Source organism: Maniola hyperantus, chromosome 1, assembly GCF_902806685.2.
Source record: "Maniola hyperantus chromosome 1, iAphHyp1.2, whole genome shotgun sequence".
NCBI classification, from domain to species: domain Eukaryota; kingdom Metazoa; phylum Arthropoda; class Insecta; order Lepidoptera; family Nymphalidae; genus Maniola; species Maniola hyperantus.
In genome coordinates this window covers 8,432,334-8,456,463 of record NC_048536.1, presented here as the reverse complement: position 1 = coordinate 8,456,463, position 24,130 = coordinate 8,432,334, and the positions used below count along the sequence as shown (strand labels likewise).

At 36.0% G+C, this 24,130-nt stretch overlaps 2 protein-coding genes across 3 annotated transcripts in view; both read right to left on the bottom strand.

Moving 5' to 3' along the window:
- Positions 1 to 19,493, bottom strand: part of kis (chromodomain helicase DNA binding protein kismet) — a 29,380-nt gene extending 9,887 nt beyond the window's left edge. Inside the window, exons 1-10 of one of the 2 annotated variants that reach the window (XM_034971603.2) lie at positions 19,218 to 19,493; positions 14,906 to 15,115; positions 14,525 to 14,817; positions 13,475 to 13,596; positions 12,894 to 12,995; positions 3,667 to 9,487; positions 2,700 to 2,874; positions 2,039 to 2,126; positions 916 to 1,217; positions 745 to 834 (exon numbers count right to left, since the gene is read on the bottom strand). In XM_034971603.2, coding sequence (XP_034827494.1) covers positions 745 to 834; positions 916 to 1,217; positions 2,039 to 2,126; positions 2,700 to 2,874; positions 3,667 to 9,487; positions 12,894 to 12,995; positions 13,475 to 13,596; positions 14,525 to 14,817; positions 14,906 to 15,042 — 7,130 coding nt within the window. In that variant the 5' untranslated portion in view covers positions 15,043 to 15,115; positions 19,218 to 19,493. The remainder of the gene's footprint in view (positions 1 to 744; positions 835 to 915; positions 1,218 to 2,038; positions 2,127 to 2,699; positions 2,875 to 3,666; positions 9,488 to 12,893; positions 12,996 to 13,474; positions 13,597 to 14,524; positions 14,818 to 14,905; positions 15,116 to 19,217) is intronic. The other variant, XM_034971611.2, reaches the window with a different exon arrangement.
- A 3,146-nt stretch (positions 19,494 to 22,639) lies between these two features.
- Positions 22,640 to 23,876, bottom strand: Wdr82 (WD repeat domain 82). The gene has a single exon (XM_034968896.2). The coding sequence runs from the start codon at positions 23,624 to 23,626 to the stop codon at positions 22,679 to 22,681; it is 948 nt and encodes a 315-aa protein (XP_034824787.1). The 5' UTR covers positions 23,627 to 23,876; the 3' UTR covers positions 22,640 to 22,678.
- Positions 23,877 to 24,130: the final 254 nt, after the last annotated feature.

The window sequence follows — 24,130 nt, the reverse complement described above, 5'->3', positions numbered from 1 at the left end:
TTTTACGTCATACTATTATTAATCTGTGGTCATACAGCATATTTTCAATTTTATTTATTACTGCTTATTGTTATATATATGTTGTTATATGTATGTTGTTATATATATGTTGGTAATTTTATTTATTACTGCTTATTGTTATATATATGTTGGTAAAAGTTTCATTCTTGGAAAAATTTATACATTTGGTACTAAACACTGTTAAGAATTTGACTCAGTTGATATTCAAGAGTCCTGCGGCATAAATAAAAATATTATGTTATTAGGTTCCATGATTTTAAAATTTGGATTTTAAGATACAAGCTAAATGAAAGTAATATAAGAAACTGCACATAACTAGACATTAAAAGTTAAAACATTCATGTGATACTATTAAACACTTTTCCTGCGACTCAGCTGCGCGATTGCCGTAGAATGACAGCTACAATGTCACGATCGGAATCACCTCTGATTGGTTGCCGCTCGCTCACTATTGGCTACAATGCATTGTTGCAACAAGAATAGCACAAATTCAGCCAATCACAACAATTGAGATTGTAATAATGATTGATTTTTCCCGCAATCGAGGTGCCAAAGTCAAGTTTTAATAGCTCTTATTATGTAACAGTTTTAGTAACTACTATCTTATTATTAAAAAGAGGATCTTAAATTAATTAACTGGGTATCAGACTACTTATAATACTACCATCTGATATTTTTTACTAAGGAGATTTCACTAGCTGAAGTTAACTTGGTCTGAATTACCTAGCGTGGCATCCACTGTCGATTTGTGTAGCATAATCACCGATCACTTCATGTTTTATATAATACATCATTCGGACTCTCAACAAAACTCTGAAAAATTAACACAAACATTAAAGACAAGAATCTTAATATTAACAAAAAAAATTGCAGTGTAAAAAATAATTATCATACACTGACTTGTTGGCATGTCTGAACAGGTGTTTCTTATAGCTGCTTTCTAAGTAAGCCTCACAGTCATATTTATCAATCGAACTCCAGTGATTATGGTCTTCCCATTTTTGGGTATCGTTTACTCTTGGCACATCTTTGAGTCTATTCTTTTTTTTTGCATTCCTGCCTCGTGGTACAGGATTATGTAATCCACTATGATTTCTCGAAATTGTTACTTCGCCATTTTCACAAGGCTCGATAAGATCCCAAATAAAATTTCTAATTTTTTCATCGCCTTTATAATGTCGCAAGCAGTACAACACCTGCAACAGCAAGGAATATATTACACATTATTTGGCTGATTTTATTGATTATTTCTATTAATTAACAGAATTTTATCAGGCAATTGTACAAGAATTCAACTCAGTGAAAGTCTTTAACTTTCTCAGTATTAGCATGGCAATTCATCATCACTATATTATTTTACTGTATGATTTTGGCTGTTAAAATAAGAGCAATTGTTTAGAAATTATTAACAAAACATGCCTTATTTATTATTTTTAATCAGGCAGCACCGAGATTTATTAAAATGTTTTAGCCCAAAACACCACAAATTATTTATTTATTTAAAGGATAGGCCCTGCAACTTCAAAGCCAGATGCTTGCAAGCTGTAGTTCAAATGCAAACTGGCTTAGGTTTGCTTAATTTTGTTAATATTATTGGGTTTTGTCATCCATACCAGGCTGGGCTCACTTCGGCACATGACCCGAAATATATATCTACAGCGATTATTGCATCGTACCAAGAGTCCATGTTTAATTAAGGGTAGTATTTAAATGAGCGTAAATAGGTATCCAGTACACCGAATACAAATATTGAAACTGTATAAATTTGAAAATACAAATTTGTTATAGAGATCAGCGTTCAAATTATTAAGTGAAAAAAAAGTATTTTCGTGACAATTTTATAACACACATTATATTCAAAATTTTGCATTTATATTATTTCAAGAGTGCTACTTATAACTCAACGAAATGTTTTAAACATCATGTTGGGCAATGAACCAAGGATTCACAAAAATTAAACGTGTTTGGATGCTTTGTTATGACAAAATAAAAAGGAACAACAATCTTTTGAACTTACGATTATACGTGCGCAGTCTTCAATCACTGGCAAAGTCCAACCTTTTCTGAATTGATTTTTGTCTAGTATTTCTTCCCATCGCGCCCATCTATGGTACAAATATGGTACAGTTTATAAAACGTTTCAGTGGTTTTATTACGAAGAATTTAGGCGCTGTTAAAATATATGCAATTTTACCATGCAACGCACGTGTTTAACGTGTGTGTGTAACAGTTTAAACTGTCTGGTGTAATCTTTTACTCTGTATTGGACAGATTCTGGACTCGCCAGATTAACGACTAGGCACATTCGGTTGCATTGCGATTTAAGGTGGGCCATCTTACTTCTGTACTATCTGTCACACTGTATTTCATTATTATTTCAAATGTCTTTAGTTTGTTTAAAAAAATGTTTTTTTTTGCTAAAAATAGGCCTAATTCCAAACTTCGATTTGAAGTTTTCAATTTCCGTTTTAGACTAAAAATCTTGCATCTCAAGCAAAATTCATTCACCCGGCCTTTCTCGGGGTGAGGTGCGGTTAGAAAGAAAGGGTGATACGCACAGACAACGTTTTTCCCGTCATCTATGGAAACAGCCTATTTTAGGCTCCACCCGCCAACGAGTTGTCGCTTCGATGAAGCGGGGTCTTAAGTAAATTTCATCATAGTTGGTAGTCACTTACCCAAATGTAAGGAGACCACGTTCAATCTTGAAACACTCTGACCTGGTCCACGATCCATAAACGACTTCCTCATCTATCGGGATCCCTTCGTGTCGTGGCACATAATCGTCGCTAGCATATCTTCTTCCTTTTCTACCTAGTTTATCTTTCTTTCTTTTACTCCTGAGACTGATACCTAATAATATAGAAATAGCATCAATATTAAATTGTTCAATATTGCGATTCGATTACTTTCTTATCGACATGCGCCGGCGCGCACTGTCTCATGAAGTATAGTTAGTGCACGAACATAGGGCCATGCCGCAACTTTAGGGCGGTGGAATAGGTTAAAATGCAAATATTATCATTATAGAAAGTTGAAAGTTATATAATTCAAGATTCATAGGATGTAAACTATAATGCACTCTACATAATTAATTCATGTTCTCTAAGGGTTAGTTCTATTAACAATTTAGAGGTATAGAATAGCATGTTCTGAAATTTTTACACCCTATGGCCCTATTTCATTAATCTTTCTTATCTTCTAGAAGCAGCAGCGGTGTCTGTGCACTATCAGCCAGTCCAATCAGAGCAATCTTATTTTTTAAATTCAATGTTTTCTTGACTGCAGTTGGATGAAAATAATATATAATATTTGTGAAAAAAGATTGTAAAACCGAAATAAAACGGCCATGATAGCCAAAGAACGCAAGCTCTGCAATTTTAATAGTATTATGTAAAAAACTATCATGCTATTTTAAATCGTATCTTTATTATAAAGACGGATAGAGGTTAATATAATAAAAAACTTAATACTAGCAAGCCTTGCCACCATTCAGAGATTGCATGCCAGACAGTAGTCATCCATTTAATAGATGGTGAACCGAACCCACGTTAGGAGGAATTAATTTTGAAAACTCAGGACTCATGTTAAATTGTGTCTTTTCAATTATATTTTTACAAAAATCAATCAAAAGGGTCTATTTACCTTCTTCATCTTCATCAGAATCTGGCGTCACTTCCATGTCAGACATTTCCATTGGACCATCATCGTGACCATATCTTTTGATAACCGTTCTCTTTCTCGGTTCAGTCACAATTAAATCCTCGTCTTCTTTCTTTTCTGTAGTGTCAATCTCTGCTTTTTTAGCCCATTTATTCCAAAAATCAGGATCTCTGATGTCAATGTCTGATCTCTGATCTGTAGCAGCAAAACTAGCTTTAGAAAATGTAGATCCCTTTTCCGACTCCATTTGAATGACTTGCGTACGACGAGCTAAAATCATTTCAATGTCTTCTTCGCAAAACTTGTCCCCAGCATTATCCTCATCCATCACAGCACCATAAGCCCCCTTTTTTAAAAGATCTTCAATTTCTTTTTTTGAGAGCTGTTTTGGGCCAGCTTCTTTTCCCTGAGAAGTATTCATGCTTTGTAAAATGGCTTTATCTAATCCAAGCTTTAAAGATGCTTTATCAAACATTTCTCTCTCATAAGAATTTCGACAGATTAACCTGTATATTTTTACCATTTTTTGTTGTCCAATACGGTGACATCGGGCTTGTGCTTGTAAATCATTTTGTGGATTCCAATCGCTGTCATATATTATAACAGTATCAGCAGCAGTTAAATTTATTCCAAGACCACCAGCTTTAGTACATAATAAAAATACAAACCTATCAGAATCTGGTTTGGAAAATCTATCAATAGCTTCTTGTCTTAAATTTCCTCTTATCCGTCCATCAATGCGTTCAAAAGGATATTTTTTAAATACAAGATAATCTTCTAATATGTCAAGGCATCTCACCATTTGACTAAATATTAGGACCCGGTGTCCTCCTGCTTTAAGCTTTGGTAATAATTTGTCTACCAGAACCATTTTTCCTGACGATTGAATGAGAGCTTTATAATAAGCTTGCTTGTCTTCTCCGTTGGCTTGTTTATAATCAAATTGTATTTGGTCTTCCGCGCCGTTAAGCAGGTACGGATGGATGCAACACTTCCTTAACTCCATCATAGTGTTCATTAGATTGGGTATGTTTGCTGCTGATGCTGTACCTTTTTGTAGGAAGCTAAAGTTTCTCTCTAATATTGCTCTGTAATATTTTTTCTGTATATTTGTTAATTCAACCTCTATGATAGTTTCTTCTTTTGGAGCTAGAGTTTTTTCGACATCTTCTTTTAAACGTCTTAACATCATTGGTTTAAGAAGGGCTTGTAATTTTAGTACTTCTGATTCGGTTTTAAGTTGACCAAATTCAGTCAAAAAGGCTTCGTTGCTCGAAAATTGTGATGGTTCTAAGAAATTCAGCAATGAAAATAATTCGTTAACATTATTTTGTAAAGGTGTTCCAGACAGAAGAACTCGATGTTCTAAATGTAGTTGCCTTAACCCTTCCAGTAATTTACAATTTCGGTTCTTCAGCCTATGAGCTTCGTCTATTACACATAATCGCCAATTGAAAGATTTTAATTCTTGAAAATCTGTCACAATTATTTCGAAAGTTGTAATTAAGACATTAAACTTTGTAATTTCTTTGTTAGGTTCTCCTTTTTCATTTTTATAATAAAATTCATATTCTTGTATCATGCTTTTGCTTTGTTGAGATCCATGGTAGACTATCACGTTCATTTCAGTCCAACCTTCAAATTCTCGCTGCCAATTAGGAATAGTTGACAATGGAGCAATAATAAGGAATGGTCCTCTTATACCATATTCCCAAACAGAGTTAACGAATGTCAAACTTTGAATAGTTTTTCCTAATCCCATTTCATCAGCTAGAATACAATTGCGATTATTATGCCAAGAAAATAGTAACCAATTTAAGCCTTCTAACTGGTACGGTCTTAATGTATTTCCACCTTTATATAAAGGAGACTCCTTTAATTGAGTCCACTGATCAGCAGATGGTCGTTTCTTGAATTTCCACTTATCTTTAGGCGGATTTTCACTGAAAATCTTATATTGTCGTATTTTATCTATGTCAATATCTTCTTCGAGCTCCCACGTACTGTCTTCATATTGCAAGCTTTTCCACTTAACTAAATAATGTTTGACTACGGTATTGTTAGCTGGATCTTGATTTTCAGACATATCTAAAATTCTTTCAACTTCAACATAATCTGGATTGAAAGGTTCATCGTCCAGCAGTTCAAATATGTTCAACTGCTGTGCCTGTTTTTGTTTGAACCGTTTTATTTTAGAGTAGATTCGTTTATCACCCTTATACAGTTCTTCTTCAGTTTTCCATTCACAATGCAAATACGAAAAATTTCTGTACTTAACATAATATTCTTCAACATCTACCATTACAGGCTTTGAACATTTATTCTCATTTTCCAAGTCATTTTTACTAATTTCACTTTTTGGCCCTTCTTCGTCTTTAGGTGCGTCGTTGGTTACTTTGCTTTCAGTGATTTGAGATTTCGTTGTTTCTGTGTTTACTTTCTGTAATTCTATGTTTTTATCAGTTTCTTTTGGCTCTACCAACTTACTATCTTCATCAGGGTTCAATGTCTTTTCACTTAAATTCACGTCAAATTTCATTTCTCTCTTTCCCATTCGACACGCTAACACATGCTGAACAATCATAGAGTCCTCTTCAGTTGTATTAACATATATGTAGTTAGGTTTAGGTGTACCTTCAGGTTTATTAGGAGAGTCTTTGGTTTCATGGCTTAATTCTTCAAATTCCTTTTCCTGTTTAGGGACTGCCATAGAAAATTCATCATCAGATATGCGAAGTAGTGCGTCATCTGTGTATTTTTTACGTTGAGTATTTCTAGCAGAACGTCGTTTTAAACTGTCATCACCCTCTGCTGGTGGTGATGGAGGTGGCGTTGACACTAAGTCGTCAGGTTCCCCATCAGAATCAGGTATTCCCCCTCTTTTTTTCCGCTTACCACTAGGTGTTCTTCTAGTTATTAACTTTTTACAACCACTGGCTCTTTTTTTGGATCTCTTTTTATGACTGAAACTATCAAAATCATCATCTTTATCAGTGAGTTCTTTCTTTGCTTCAGCCTCCTCCAATAATTCTTTAATAGCTATTTTAGATACTGGAATATCATCAAAATCTGTGACATTTGTGTCATCTAATGAGACTTCTTGGTTAGAATTATTCATTTTGGTAATATCTATGGCTACCATACTTTTATTAAAAGTATGATCTTTTATAGTAGTGTCTATATTATCTGTCTCTAAAAGTTCATTACAAGTCGTGGTATCAGCGTACATTTCCGATACAATTTTTTTGACATTTCTTTTTCTCTTTGGTGCATTGGGATCTTTAGGTTCACGTTTTTTTCTTTCTTTAACAGGTTTTACACCTAAATCTTTTCCTACTTTGGGTTCTTTAGGCGTACGAGGTTTTCTTTCTTTACCTTTACGAGGCCCTCTCTTATACTTTACTTTCTCGATGTTCATGTCATCGATCGATAACGCACTACTATCTAAATTAGCAATTTCATCAGTAGGTTCGGTGTCTATCTCAGAGTGACTATGTAGTCCTGTACCTGCAGTAACACAGTCTTCTGACACGGGTAATAGATCAAGTGGCTGTGATATCGCCGTCAACTTATCTTTTTTAGCTCGCGGTTTTCTAGGCTTTGCAGGGCCTTTTCCACGTCCACGCCCAGTTGTGCTGGTAACCTGAGGACTTTCAACCATTTTTGATCCATAAATTGGATTTTGCAGTATACAGGTAGGGCCACCACTGCATTTATCATTAGTTTCATGATGCTGAAGCATGGATAGCCTTTCTTGAAAACATCTAACCTTTTCTCGATTTTCATTTGACGGCGGTAGACAGTATATATCTTGTATTTGCTGTTGCAGTGATGTAATTTCTTGATTATGGGTTGCTGGATATATATTTGAATGAGGTATGTTATTCGATCCCATGATAATCATATTTTGGTTGATATTATGGGTAACGTTTGGTACTACAGAAGGTTGGTTCGATGGCATATTAGGACCTATGGCAGCATGAATATTTTGGGCATTCATTGGCATTCCAACTTGCATACTCTGTATAGTTGAAGGGACACTGCCTTGTATGCTAGTCATATTATTTGAATTATTATGCAGAGTTTGCTGTATATTTCCTAAAATATTTGGTACAGCAGGAGGAATGCAAGTCATATTACCTTGAGGATTGTGACCAGACACACTCGACGAAACAGTATTTGTAAGGTTTGTATGTGGTATCGTATGTGGTGACTGAATACTGCCTTGAATGTTCGGTATCGTCGTCGAAGCCAATTGTGGAGTAGTTTGGAATGCTGGAGAAACATTGAGATTTTGATTGTTTTGCATGCTAGGTGGAATACTTGGCACTGTAGTGGGAGATACAATTCCTTGTGATAACATATTTTGGAAAGAACCACTTTGATATCCTTGACTTCTTGAAACATTTAATGTTGAATTATTATCATATTTGTTTGTTCCTGTATTAATACTTGGTGTAAGGCTAATCGAACTTATTGTTGTTGTTTGTTGTACTGTACTATTCGTAGTATGTTCGCTAGTGGTATCAACATCTACTGAACAAGATAACTGAGGGTTTTGACTCCGAGATTCGGTGGTTTGGTTTATTATACTTTCACTTTGTTTAGCATCTTCAACATTCAATACAATATCAACTTTGTTTTCTTCTTTAGACTTTTCTAAATTCTCATATATATCATTAGAATGTAGTACACTGGCTACATTTTCTTTTTGATCCATATTTGCAGCAGCAACAGTCACACAGTTTGATGGAGTTGTTGTCATTGTAGAGATATTAGAACTCATCAAAATACCCTCTTTAGGTGTGTTTGTCAAAAATATTGTTGGACTATTATTATCTTCCGAAGACCTTTCAGTATCAGATTTATCTACAATTTTATTTTCAGCATTTGTAACAGGAATAGGGCTTGTTTTTACTTGATCCTGTTTCAGTATTGGCATTGATGATACATCCAGCGATTTTGTAACTTGTTCTGTGTTTTCTAACTGTAGATTGCTTATTGAAGTTGGAATTTTATTTTGATTCCACTGTGTCGGAGAAGATACAATATTACGACTAAGTGCTGGTGATGCGGGATTACGTTGAAATGGATATTCTCCACTTGCTGGCAAAACCATTTGTTCTAAAGCTTGAAGAGTATTTTGAGATGAAAATGAACCAGAGACAGGAGGAGGCCCTGATGCAACAGGTGACTGTACAATATTGCGTGAGTTGAGAGGTGAAGCACTGGGTCCTTTAACAGGAGACATAATAGGTCGCGGCGAGAGCTGTGGTTGCGACTGAGGTTGTTGTCTGGGTGAAACTTGCGCTCTTGGGGACATTTGTGGCGACAGCTGAGGGAAAGGGGGCCGATACTGAGGACTGCCAGTTTCAATTCCACCAGATTTCAGAGAAGCATATTGATTCGTAACATTGACATCCAAAGGATGTTGCACCTGATGAGGCTGATAAGACATGGGAACAGAATGATGTGGAGACCCATAAGGCATTTGAGATGGGGCAGCATGTGATGGTCCGACTGAAGAAGGGGGCACCTGAGGCTGTCTAGGAACATGGTGTAAAGGAGGAGCTCCTCCATGATGAAGGTGTGGGTTAGGATGACTTTGAATTCCAGGGCCAATGCCGCCTGTGTGACTTGGCATACTTTGGTGAGGTTGGTGTTGTTGTATTGCTCCATGACTTTGCTGATTATGTGATAAACCATATTGGTGAGCATTTACGTCCATTTGTTGATGATAAGTAGGATGTTGAGAAATTCTAGTAGCTGCTGGAGGATGCATTTGTGTGTAATTGGGATAGTTCTGAAATTAAAGAAGATCATTGCACTGATTTTAATACACTAACAAATGTATTTAACTTAGAGTAGGACTAAAAGGTGCAAATATTTTTCATTTCCTAAGGGTCCAGACTATAGATGTAAAGCAGGTATATACACGAATTTAACCAGGTTTAACACCATTTTTTTTGTTTTAAATCAAAAATTCCGTTTAGAATGGTTAAAAATTATGTGTAGCTCAGCTTTAGCATTGCGCCCACAGCGAAGGGGGGGTGGGAGGAGTTCTGGGGGTGAGAGAAGAGAGGGATTTGCTAACTTAGTGTCTAACGCTGAATGATAGCCACCGAGCTCATTTGACATTTATTTTTAACCCAAGGTTTTCTACGAAAAAGTATTTTGATATCACTCAGTGAAGCAGTAATACAGAACCAATCAATGTCCAATGAGCTCGGTGGCTATCATTTAGTGTTACACACTGAGCGAATCACCCTGATGGACGACAGCGTCAAATCGCGCCTCTTTTCGGCTTAAAAACAACAAAAACCAACCAAAACCCTTGCTTATAGGAATGTCTTTTATGACGTACTCGAATATTCAACCGTTTAAAGAGGTTGATTTAGGATTTCAAACCGTTTATTACAGTTGACAAGTTATTGCTTTACTAATATAGTGTGGCTAATTCCGTTGTACACAGTCTCTAAACTAAACTAAAATGGCACGTCTAAATCTATTGCTATCCCTTTCATAATGTTGCTTGCGGTAAAGGATAGCACTAGATTTAGACTTGTTAATTTGGTTTAGTTTAGAGATTGTGTAGAAGAGAATCGGCCCCATTGTTTGATAAGTTAATGTAATATTGTTTTACAACTATAGTCCAGACTGTAGACAAACGGACTGTACTTGAATTAACAGAAAAATTGCAGTTGGGATGCATTCTATTGTAGCTGACAGAACTCCTCTGCCATCAGAACTGGCAACTGAAAGTTCTAGTATGGGCACATAGAGTATGAACTGCAGGCCGCCTGCGAGGTTGGGACGGCGCCTATGTCAAAAATTATTAATTCTTAGCAATAATTATGAGGTATAGTACGCGACAGGTTTTGAAATGGTAACAGGGGAGGGAACGCCCCGGGTCATACCCCGACTGCCATCTCAACCTGTCGCGGAGTATAGAAAAATTCCAAAATTCGTAAAATACACGTCCACTGTTGGTTTTAAATTTGCTAATCATTTCAAATTATCGATTTAACTAAAAAAGTACGACGAAGAGACGAGAGAATTATAAATTCACATCTATTTATTTCGTTCAAGCTCCCATGGTAAGCGAGCGTTTTGACGTTTGATAAAAAGTTGCTGATTTGAGTAATAGGCACCATCCCTATTGCGATGCGAATGCGTCATCAACTACACAATAACCACATACAAACTGCTAATTCGAAATTGGCTTGCAGTCCAAATGCAGCCCATCTGTCCTGACACTAAAGTAACAGCATTATAAAGTTTTAAAAAATGCATTATTGTTTGATTAAAGTTGTACAGGTCTTTCAAAAGAGAATGCCCAAAAAATGATCTCGATTTAAGGTGGAAGACACGGTCTGCCCGCGAAATTCAAATTTAATTTGGTTTTTCGCAATTTGTAAACTAATCCGACAAAGTAGGCTTATGACATTCAAACTAAGCCTCTAGCAGTATCATCTTCACAGGCTTATATGAAAACCTTTACTTAAAAGTGTCCAGTTTAAGAAATTAGTCAAAAAAATAATGACTAATTTGTGACTAGATCACTGTGAGTGATTGAATTTTGCGAGCAGACCCGTGTCTTGGGTCTTAATCAAAAACATTTACACATATTACACAGTCCTAGTTAACCCGGGCGCCTTCGCACGGAGAGCCTATCTATTCCATAGACAAATATGAATGTTTAACATAATAGAATACATACAATTTCGTTAAGCAATGTTCTGAATAATGTAATGAACCCTGTATTGAATTATTGCACTGTGAAGTTTATTGAAATGCAACCTGTTACTAATAGGGAAGGAATGAAAATTATGTATTAGATGGTTAAAAGTCTATTTTTAAAAGCTATTACACTGATCGCCATTGATTTTCTGTTACCCGTTGAGGAATTCTGTCCCTTAGCGAAACTATTCATCAGATATCAACTCTTGCTAGCAAATTGAGCTCTGCCGCTTACGCTGTTAGAAAGATTCGGCAGTTAACTGACGTGGAAACCGCAAAGATAGTATATTTTGCTTACTTCCATAGTATTATGTCTTATGGAATCTTAATATGGGGTAAAGCGGCAGATATTGGGAGAATTTTTGTATTACAAAAAAGGGCAATACGCGCAATTTATAACTTAAGACCACGCGATTCCCTTCGAGAGAAAATTAAGGAAATAGATATCCTTACTGTAGCCTCTCAATATATTTATAATAACATAATTTTTGTAAGACAAAATATTCTTAGTTACAAGAAAATTGGTGATCTACACAATAGGCTAACTAGAAACAGAGACAAACTTGCAGCTCCTACCTTCCGCCTCAGGAAAGTCCAAAAGTCATTTGTGGGTATGGGTATTACCTTTTATAATAAAATCCCGCAAACTATTTTGGACTTACCTTTGCACAAGTTTAAAAAATCTATTAAAAATATGCTCCTGAAAAAAGCATATAACACAATTGAAGATTATCTAAATGATAAAAGAGCGTGGATTTGACCTGCAGCTCGTTCCGGCGACGCACAAGACTGCAAATACTATTTTATACATGGCATAATCTTGTACCTATATCAAATATTTGAAAAGAGCAACCGCCGAGTTTCTTGCTGGTTCTTCTCGGTAGTATTCGAATAAAAAAGATTTTTATTTTTATTTTTAAAGATCTTCAGGTTCAATTACAGTACCAGGTTCTATTTAGTTAATAAAAAAGGCCTACGTAAATTATTATCATCATCATGATAAACCTATTGCCGGCTCACTACAGAGCACAGGTCTCCTCTTAGAATAAGAAGGGGTTTGGCCATAGTCAACTTCGTGTGGGTTGGCATACTTCACACACCTTTCAGAATATTATGAAGAACCGAGTTCTTCATAATATTCTCAAAGGTGTGCAACGTACGTAGGTACGTAAATAACTCCGTGCAATTCAATACGGTTTCAATCAGAACGTTTCACGAGGATGTTTATTTGTATTGTAATATACACATTTATATTTATCTACGGAACAAGTAAGCCCACCCGTGCGAAGCCGAGGCGGATCAACTAGTATAGGGCATTCAACGTAGCAGAACAAAAACATCTTATGACTTCAGGAGTCATAATCATGAATGTAATGAATACCCTTTTAATTATACTAAAGTACATACAACAAAGAAATCTAATTACGAACATACAATGTAATAAATTTTTAAAGTGTAGTACAGCCTACCTGCTGCTGTCCATATATTTGCTGAGATGTTGGTTGAGGAAAGTGAGGTTGTCGAGGCATATAGGCGCCATTTTGTGACTGCAATCCACCAATACCAGCAGACTGTAATAATTTACTTGAATAAATGACGGAGCTGGCGAACAAAACAGTGTAATTACAAATTAAAATTTTACAGGAGTAAAATTGTATGATTTTTTTTACAGCTTTACTGTAAATTATACCGTTCTGATCGAAATTAAGAACTATAGACTCTATTTTAACACAGTTTAAGGCTGTTTTGCTTGAGTTCAAGTTTGTATTCAGTGACACAAATCATGAAATTTGGACTCAATTTTAATAGTTTAAGGCTGTTTTGCTTGGAAATAAATTCAGATTAATTGTATTTCAGTGGGTTAAAACATCCAGATTAAAGAAAAAAAGTAAGATCACAAGTGTAATTACACCCTTTTGCTCTCTAGCTCCTCAAGCAACGCAAACCACAAGACGTATTTTGTGCAATGATACTAGTGAACAAGAATTGAACTGCTGTGTGTAAAACAGAAAACCTACCACAACAATTTGTTGATATAGGTATACTTTACCTGCTGAGGCGCATATTGGTGTATCTTTTGTTGATGTTCATATGAATGTCTGTATCCCGGTGTAATGGGTGAGTATCTGTTAGCTCCAGGCGGGCCCGACCACACACCCATATCTCCAATGCCTACAATAATGAAGAGAAATAACATCATCAAAATTAACATAACGAACTAGCTAACTTATTATTATAAATGCGAAAGTGTGTTTGTTGGTTTATTGGTTTGTCCTTTCAACCACGTCGCAATGGAGCGGCGTGATTTTTTGCATGGGTAAAGTTAAAGACCTGGAGAGTGACATAGGCTACTTTTTACCCCAGAAAATCAAACATTTCCCATGGGATTTAAAAACCTGAGTCTGTCTGTGCATGCTTCACACTGAAAAGCTTTAAACACACTTTGGCATACTCATAACTAATACTCCAGGTCAATATATGGGATAGTTTTTATCCTGAAAACAATAGGGTTTGTCTGGGATAGCTAACAATAAAATTGTTGTAGACTTTACTCCAGAACTCAAATTTTAACCGATTTTGACAATTATTTGTTTACAAAGGTTGCCCTTTCAGGTCCAGTCTGTAAAAAAAATCATGAATGAATTCAAGAGGAGCAAAAATCCTTCGCTGGCTTGTATTTCAATAGAAACTCGCGCCAAAATAACTTTGCAGCCTTGCATAACGCATAACTATACAGTGGCCCCAATTCTCTAGTCTCTCTCTAAACTAAATTTAGAGTATCTGCATCCTTTTCTTTTTACTAATGCTAAAAAAGGAACGGAACATGACTTTCACATTTAAAGACTCTAAATTTTAGTGCACAATACAAATTTAAACAGTAGGTTCGCGAGTGCGTGCTAAAATCACGGGATTTACCATCTAAAAATTAAATTTAGAAATGTCAAACTGCTTCTGTCCTTTTCATATTACAATAGTAAGAAGAGGGTGCGAATACTCTAAAATTAGGTTGTGCTTAGAATCGGTGCCATTGTACATGTATTATGTAAACGAAATTTTCTAAAAACAGTAAATTATATGTGATAAGTTATTACTAAATTACCTTGTTCTGGTAATGTATACATTGGCTCTGGTCCGGGATGATACCCTGCGTATGAATGCGAGGGGTGCACATGATGCGACGGGTGGAGGGGGGCGTGGGAGGGCTGAGGCAGGCGTGGGCGTGGAGGGTAGCTGCCATAGTCGTGGTACTCGGGTCCCGGGGGACCTGGACCAGGATTGGGCACAGACTGTGAGCTCCCAGTTATTCCACTTGCACCACCACTCCCAAATGTTGCCAGTTTTTGAATTGTTCCTTCTTGGCCCACACTATTTGGATTATATGGCTGCCTATAACTTAAAGAAAAAAAAAATTATTGTATTGATTTCAATCAAACAAAAAATAATATTAAATGCAGCGTGATATATTATACATAATGATTACTTATTTTCTGTTGAATCTTTTGCATCGCCCGTTACTCCAGTTGTGGAGTTACCAGCAAAGGTGTCTCCTCCACCGAGATCAGTAAGTCCTTCCAACATACCGCTGCCATCATCACCAAATAAATTGTATGAGTCCATCACTCAATTAAGAGTGAATCATAATAAGTTTGTATTGTATGTTCCAAGAATAAATTAGATGACCCATATTATTCTGAAAAAATTGCAATATGTATTCTCAAAAAAAAAACGGGCCGAATTGAGAACCACCTCCTTTTTGGAAGTCGGTTAAAAAATAGCACATCCCCAACACTTCATTCAAGCGAACACATTGAATCATCCATTGTCGACAAGGACAGCACTATACGTAAATCGAGCGAGACAAGCACAACGCTTTACACTAGGAGTACCCTTCAGTTGCGGGCGCGCGGGGAGTGAGTGTCGCATCTTTAAGTAGTAATACTTAGTATTATGCTATGATACTACTTCTACCATAGAATACCAATATAAACAATTTTCAATGAGAACAAGTGCTGCAGAAGCTTTGACTGGCCGCAGAGACGATAAAACAGATAAAAATTGTTTTCGAAAACGAACTTCCAAAGCCACTACAATTTTTTTTTTGTTTCTACACATATGTTGAAGTCACGACTCACGCCGCACGCGTGATGGTTTATTTTTCTGTTCGCCCGACTTAACACAACAAACATGTAGAACAAACATGTACATGTACATGTAGACATGTAGAAACAAAATTTAGTATTCTATTAGTTTGTAGTGCTTTGGAAGCTGGCTTTTGAAAAGAGTATTTATTTTTATTTTAGTGTAAAAGTAAATAAATAAATTCACAATCAGCGTTTTCTCAGTCAGTCCCCATAGCTTAGTACAGTAACGTTAATATTGTATAAACATACCAAGGGAACATACCAAGATTAATTAAACGATTTTTAACTGCCGATATTTCGACTCAGTTGTAGTGACGTTGTCAGTGTATTTTGCCGGACAGCTCGTGAAGTTCCAGCGAAAATAACAAGAAAGAGGGTAGATCGGTACTGCCTATGACAGCTTAAACTTCACCTCTCGCAGCACTGCAGTCCCGTCGCTACTACGACTCATGCAACCGAGTCGAAATATTGACAGTTAAAAATCGCCTAATTAATCGTGGTATGTATCCATTTCATACAGTACAATGTCGTTAAACCACGACATAAACTTACAATCAGTACAGTATTGTGCAGCAAAAGTTGGGACATAGAGTTCAATCATCAGTTCAGTCACAATCATTGTTGCTAGGTAGTCTAGGTATACAACAACATCAATAACAACCTACAATATCAATACAGGATCAACAGTTTCTAAATCTTCATAACTTAGATGAGCAGTAACAATGCAGTGTTATGTTTAAGGACTTTGACTAAAACAATTTTTTTTTGAGGAAGTATAGGCTTCTTCTATTGAGTAAATAAAAACTTTGCAAACAAAAAAAACAAAGTACATAATACATTAAAAAACCGGCCAAGTGCGAGTCAGTTTCGCGCAATGAGGGTTCCGTACTACAGTCGTATTTTTCGACATTTTGCAGGATAATTCAAAAACTATGACACATAAAAATAAATAAAAATTTGTTTTAGAATGCACAGGTGAAGACCTTTCATATGATACCCCACTTGATATAGTTATCTTACTTCGAAAATTGAAAATACTAATTATTAGTTTATGACCACAATTTTTTTTTTGTGTATTATGTAACCACAAATTCACGATTTTCAGATTTTTCCCCTAATGCCAGCTATAAGACCCACCTACCTGCCAAATTTCATGATTCTAGGTCAACAGGAAGTACCCTGTAGGTTTCTTGACAGACAGACAGACAACAAAGTGATCCTATAAGGGTTCCTTTTTCCTTTTAACGCTAAAAAAATTAAAACGTGTTGATAAAAAATAATTAGTTTACTAAATCGCATAAAGATGGCGCTGTATGTCAATACCTTGCAGTGTTGTACATAAATGTGTTAGGCATAGCTTGTACAATGATATGGAACCCTTCATGGTGAATCAGACTTCCACTTGACCAGTTTTTATTTATTTATTTTACACTAGTGTACCTAGTACCTAACTATAGTGTGTAACTGTGCGAAGCCAGGGTGAGCGATCCTAGCGATCCACCCCCGCTTCGCACAGGTACAGTTCTTGCAATTCACGAAGGCGAGTGGCTCATGCTTAAGTTTAAGTCGTATCATGGTCGTATCGGTATAAGGTAGGTACTCGCGACTGATTGGTCCACTGACGCAATGCCCGTGTATCCGACGTAACCACGAGTTTTTTGAAAATAAAATATCCACCCAAGATATAAATACAATATGTCATCCTAAAATAATGTAGCTTTCTACTGATGAAAGAATTTTCAAAATCGGTTCAGTAGTTTCCGAGATACTTCAATACATACACCCTGTATACCCCTATCAATAAAACCAATACAATAAATTAACTAATTAACTAAATAATCAGTTAGATTATTGCTGAACTGAACAGACTTTGTAGTATTACTTTCAACCACAAGGTACTCTTGAATGGAACCTCACATGATTGGTGTGATACGAGGTCCAAGATGGAAGCAAGCTAATCTGGAAGGAGTAGGTTGTTTATTTTTAATTTATAGACTAGCGCTTAGCTGTAATCATACGGTGGCAAGTGATGATGCAGCCTGAGATGAATGCGCTTGCCTAGAAGATGCCTATGAAGTTGATGTCATTTTGTCTTTCGATGTTATTTTAGCTGTTTGCTATTATTTAAGATTCCATCTAAGATTCAATGTAATTCTTTTTAAAATGTTTAGGATTTATTTCTTTTTATCCCTTTATGAAAAAATTATATTAAAAAATACTGTATTTGGTTGGTTTCTTATAATTCTTTAACATTATTGCAGGTATTATATTTTTATTAATATCAGGGATCCTATCCTATTCCTATAAAAACCGGTCAAGTGCAAGTTAGACTCATGAACCATCATACAAGATATTTTTACACTTGTATATGCAGCACTGCAAGTTAATGACAACAGCACCATCAATATGAGATTTAGTCATCTAATTATGTTGACAAACATTTTTTTAGGGTTCGTAGCTCAAAAGGAAAAAAGAACAATTTTAGGATCAGTCCATTGTCTGTCGTGTCTGTCACGAAAACCTATAGGGTATTTCCCATTGACCTAGAATCATAAAATTTGGCAGGTAGGCCTTATAGCACAAGTAAAGGAATAAATCTGAAAACTGTGGATTTGTGGTTACATCGCACAGAAAAAAATTAAAATGTGTTCATGAACAAATAATTAGTATTTTCAATTTTTAAAGTAAAATACTTATAACAAGTGGGGTATCATATGAAAGGGCTTTACCTGTTTATTCAATAGATTTTTATTTAGTTTTTGATTTATCGTGTTGTTAAGTTGAAAAAATTACCTGAGTATGGAACCCTTGGTGTGCGAGTATGACTCGCACTTGGCCGGTTTTTTTTGTGATGTAACCATAAATTCTCAAACATTTCTAGTACCTAACACAAAAACAGAACAATCACAAAAAAATTAATGTGTTATCCCTAGTATTGTTATTTCTAGACTTTTTTAATACTTTTCTATAGTATGCAGTAAATAAGTACATAGGTAATGCTATATTGAGAAAATTATGCTGGAAATACATCAATTATGAAAAGTGTCAAATATCAACACAAGACGTTTTATTACAGAGACAGGCATCTCACATAAAAATTGTGTTGTATTTAAGTACTGTAAAAATTTTACATATGACTGAACTCTTCTCTGGATCTCAAGTGCATCTTCTATCTTTTTGACGATTTCTTCACGAAGGAGACAGCATACACAACTAAGGGGAAAAGCTATACGCTTATGATTACATATTACATAGAGCGTAACAACTTCTCCCGTTCAGTTATATAGCATGTTGCTGCAGATCCTGTCCACTGTACCTACTTTATATACTAATATACTTATTGACTGACTGATGATACCAAGGGTTTTACAACATAGTGACTTACAGAAACATTGCTGTTACAGATCTTATAATTATACTTAAATTAGAACAAAATATATATATATATGAAAAATTTAGTTATCCGTGCTATACCTTTAATACTATCGGATAGCGGTGTGTGGTTGTGGTTTTATAATTATTATAAGATCAATATTAAGACAAAATGGTAGGGATTATATTATATCGTAATAGGGGCTGATAAATACAATCCAAGTTCGAACTAGAAAACTATGATGCGAATAATAATATTTTAATTTCCCAAATACTTACTGTTAGGCGCCACACAATACGATTGATCACAAAATGGATACCATATTTTAAAGAACTGAATGCTATTAAAAGACGAAAAAATATATGATATTTTACGAGCTAATCAAGTAATTATATTAGTAATATTGTATTTTAAACAACTGTTGAGATTTCAAGCTAATGATTTTCAAAAATCGAACAATATTTAGATCATATAAACGTAGTCACTACACTCCGTCCATTTTGTTTCCCTTTGATTGCGATTGAGTTCAGACTTGAGCAAAATGAGCTGTACTGCGGCCTGCGGGGGTCGCGGGGTGCTTGCTTGCGTTTAGATCTGTGGCAGGTTTGTTGAAAAACATCGATATATCGATATTTTTGACGATTTAAAATATCGATTTAAAAATATCAATTAGTAACCGGTGCATTGCCGGTGCAAATATCGAAAACATCATAGAGATAGTATACATTCATCCAAGGAAAGCATACAAACATTAGGTACAGTACGCGGCCAAAAGTGATGAACATCGATCTTTAGCCAGCAGATTTGTAGAGCATTGGCTCGGTAGTTGAAACCGACAAAGCGTCCTACGGGTATGAGTGAGAGAAACAACGCTCTACAAAGATGAAATCGCATTCTAAAGGCCGATTCTATGGGCCAATGTTCATCGCTTTCGGCCAGACACATTTCGCTACAGATGGCAATGGAGGTATTGGGGGTATTATGACTTGTAAGGTGAGTCCTATTCTCTATAGTTTTAGTATGCAGACCGCGCCTTCAGGGAACCGAATCGGCAATAAAACCTGATTAGCCTGACGGCAGCTTACTGCCTTGATGAGCGATCGTTACCTGACCGGACGTGGATAATTGTACACTCAAACAGATATGTATGGGTGAGTCGTAGAAAGGGATGCCCCATACACTTCCACCCTCAGATTAAGAATCAAGGAGACTTGTCAGACGCGTATTCCCGAAAGTGACAAAACAACAAAAGAACTCATAATTTGCGTTCGTTACAACTTTTACACAGCAATGCACCATAAATGGCTTCTACACACCTTCAATACTAAATTTAAAAAGAAAACTATAAAAAACTCGTAGTATTCGTAATAAATTACTATCACAGAAGTTTGTTGGGCACAGTTGCCAACTGTGCCCAACAAACTTGTGTAATTTGAAGCTGCCGGTACCTACCTTAGAAATGGCGGACGAAGTCTAAAAGGCTGAGATGAGATCTATAGAGCATAGAGCGAACTTTGACTTTACTCAGACAGATTGAGTTAAAACGAGACGATTTATGTGTGTGAGCCATGTGTGAGCATTGTGTGAGATATACCTATGTATAGCTCTTCTCGTTTTAACCACATATGTCCAGATTTGCAACTAGCGTGGCCCCCTCAGTCCCTCTCGCTCAAGCAGATTTTCTTACTTGTGAAATGTCATTCCTTCTACACTTCACGTTGTTTGTCAAATACTCACGTACAAACATCGACATAGGAATACACTAGTAGTACTTCCAACTTCTTTGCGTACAAATCCATTTTGACAAACAAAAAAAAGTGGCCACGGTGATAAGGACAAAGCATAATCATTTTGTCACGTTCTAACAAGAGCTTAAATGCATTTAGCTATCTCGCTCTAACAGTAAGTGTCACAATAGGGCTACTTCTAACAGTCCTTATTCTGAGGTTTTAACTGTCTTAAATCACGTCTTAACTCTTAAGTCGTTAAAGTTTAAAGTCAGAAACAAAGCGCTCTTATAGTGATCTATGCGCTCTATAGAGCTCACTTCCCTGTATATTATTATGATACCTACTTAGTATTTTTAATAAGTATGCTGAAGACACCTTATCTTTTTCAGCTTTCTAGCGTCATCTAGACCGAAGCTATGACTGCTCAAAAATACTACGAAACGCTTCGAGAAAAGGTACGTAGTGCCCCGTCCTTTAGTTTGGCTCGTCTTGGCGGGGGCACTACCGTGCCCCCTGATACTCTTTGTCTTAAGCGCCGTATTCACCATCCATCTTGCTGTACGTCCCGCCAAGGCCATGCACGATGCAAAAAGACCGTGAATAGGCTTGCTGTACTGACTGAGTGCCCTCTCTCTCGTTTAAATACTCTCTTGCTTGATGCGTGCACGATGGTGTGTATGCTACATCCAGCAACGCGGTCTTGAGCTGACGTATAGCCGGGATGGATGGTGAATACGGCGCTTTAGGAGCTTATTCAAAGGGTATATATTATATAAACGAGCTTACTCTAAATCACAGCTCTAAATGAATTTTAGGGCTGGTCACCAGTTCATATAATGTACTCTTTGGCTGGTCTTATCGATATAAATTATAAAATTATCAGAAACATTTGAATACCTATTTATTTTATTTTAAAAACATTATGTCGTATTCCTAGTTTATATTAGGTACCTACCTAATAGTTCATGTGAAACCTTAAAATGACGATAGGTGTTATTATTTGCATTGCATGTTATTTGGTAGGTAGGTACAGGTGAAAATGTCATGAATAGCAAAGTATAATGTCATGAATAAAAAAGTATAAAGTATATGCAGGTTTCCTCACGATGTTCTCCTTCACCATTAAAGCGAGTGATGTTTAATTTCTTAAAAACGCGCATAACTGCGATTCGATTCGATGAATTATAAGGGTTCTGTACCAGTGCCAACGTGACCCTATTACTAAGCCTCCGCTGTCCATCTGTCTGTCAGCGGGATGTAGAAACCAACATCAGGGAAGGGGTGGGGGAAACCAACATCCTAGCGGTGGGGACTTGTGAGGATTTACTTCCAAGAGCATAAGGAACACATGTGCCATAAATCAGATTGATGTCTATTATTCCTGTACTACAAGATGAGGCAAATATAGTATAGTCTTCTATATATATAAAAGGAAAAGGTGACTGACTGACTGACTGATCTATCAACGCACAGCTCAAACTACTGAACGGATCGCGCTCAAATTCGGCATGCAGATAGCTATTATGACGTAGGCATCCGCTAAGAAAGGATTTTTCAAAATTCAACCCCTAAAGAGGTAAAATAGGGGTTTGAAGTTTGTATGAAAGTCTGTCAGTTTTGAAGTGCCGATAAAGAAGTTTTGTAGATAATATTTTTGCAATTAGCAGTATGACATATTTTATTAAGCTTATGTTAAAATCTCATAGTTAAAAATCAAACCTAAGGGTGTAAAATAGGGGTTTAAAATTTGTGTAGTCCACACGGACGAAGTCGCGGGCATAAGCTAGTAGAAGATAAAGATCTACCATCTAAGTTTTGGGCTAGTAATGAATTGAATCATTTATTGAATAAGGATAATAATGAATTTTATAATCTGTAGACAACTGTAAAGTTTATTAGACTTTAGGGCAAAATGGTGTATTTTCTATTTTGGATTGTTGTAAATAGGCAGTAGGCAATACAAACACTAATAAGACTTAAAAGTTATATTATACCTCCAAATACAATACTTAAACATCGTCTATTGTTGGTAGCCAGAATGCCATATTTGTACATGCAGAGGCTAACAACATATACTTAGGATTAAACTGCACACACTGAATAGGCGCTGGATGATCCCCATTGAGGACACAAACTTTGTATCCAGTATCCGCATTCCAAACATGTACTCTTCCATCTGTAGAGCCACTAAATATATATTGTGAATCTGGGCTAAATGATGCCTCAATAGGAATTCCTTTATTATTGAGGTGTCCAGTGAAAGTTTGAAGTGGTGTGCCATGATAAGCATCTACAAGTCGAATTATGGATCCATTTGTACTTATTAACATAGTTTTACCATCACGAGAAAACTTTAGGCCAGTCCAATCACATTCCTTTTCTTGATTAAGTTTAAATGTTACAAAAGGACCTTTATCAAATGATCTCAAGTCATACAGCTTAATACTCTCTGAATTTACACCAGCTGCAAAAATGAGACCTTCAGGATCATAAGCTGCCACTGGCCTCCCAGACAAGTGCATCAAGCCTTGACAGTTAGGTGAGCGCAAATCCCACAATCTGAGAGTTTTGTCAAGTGATCCTGATAAAAATGTATCCTCCACGGGTGATAAGCACAATGTAACTACTTTCTTAGTGTGTCCAGGAAAATATCTTATATATTTGTTATCATGCAAGGACAAATATCGTATAGTATCATCAACTTTTGTAGAGCTGTGAATTGCTGTATTTTTTGCATGTGTAAAATGTATTAGATCAACACCATACTTTTTGCTGTTTACAGTAATCATTTGTGTACCTTTTTCACAATCATATATTACAATTTGATCATCTTCACTGCATGATATGAGTGTCTCGCCAGAAGGTGAAAAATCTATGCTGTTTATTTTGTCCGTGTTTTCTCGAAAAACTTTAGCGACCTTAAAACTTCTAACAACTTGGTCCACTAGTTTCATCATTTATACGGCTTTTATTATGTACCTATACGTGTGTGATTATCAGCTCTCCAAACTATTATAATTATCACAACAATATCAAAATTGAAAAGGAAATAGCATTCAATACAATAGAATTGATTACTTTTGGCTTTTTTTTTTGAGGCTTGAGCTAAGCTTGAGCTGCTTCTTTTCTAATCTATGTTCTTTTCACAGACGGCAGACCATTTGTTTTGTTGTCTACCACCCTGTGCTGCCAAGTTGCCAACACCACCGACCAGAAAACTTTAAAACAGTGTTACCATCTCTCAAAAATATATTCCCCTAAAGCTTAAGTCAAAAACCCCTAAAAACTTGAAAATCCCCGTAAAAAATTATTAACGATAAATTAACAATAACTAGTAGTTAAATAAAAAACAATTTTTTGTAATATAGCTCTTTGATTTTCTGCGATAAAAAGAAGCCTATGTCACTACTCTCGAGATCTTTAACTAACTAATATACCCATGCAAAAAATCTACTGAATAC

What these genes read in the sequence shown, in the direction of transcription:
- Wdr82 (XM_034968896.2), bottom strand. Translation starts at nt 23,626, where the DNA reads ATGATGAAACTAGTGGACCAAGTTGTTAGAAGTTTTAAGGTCGCTAAA.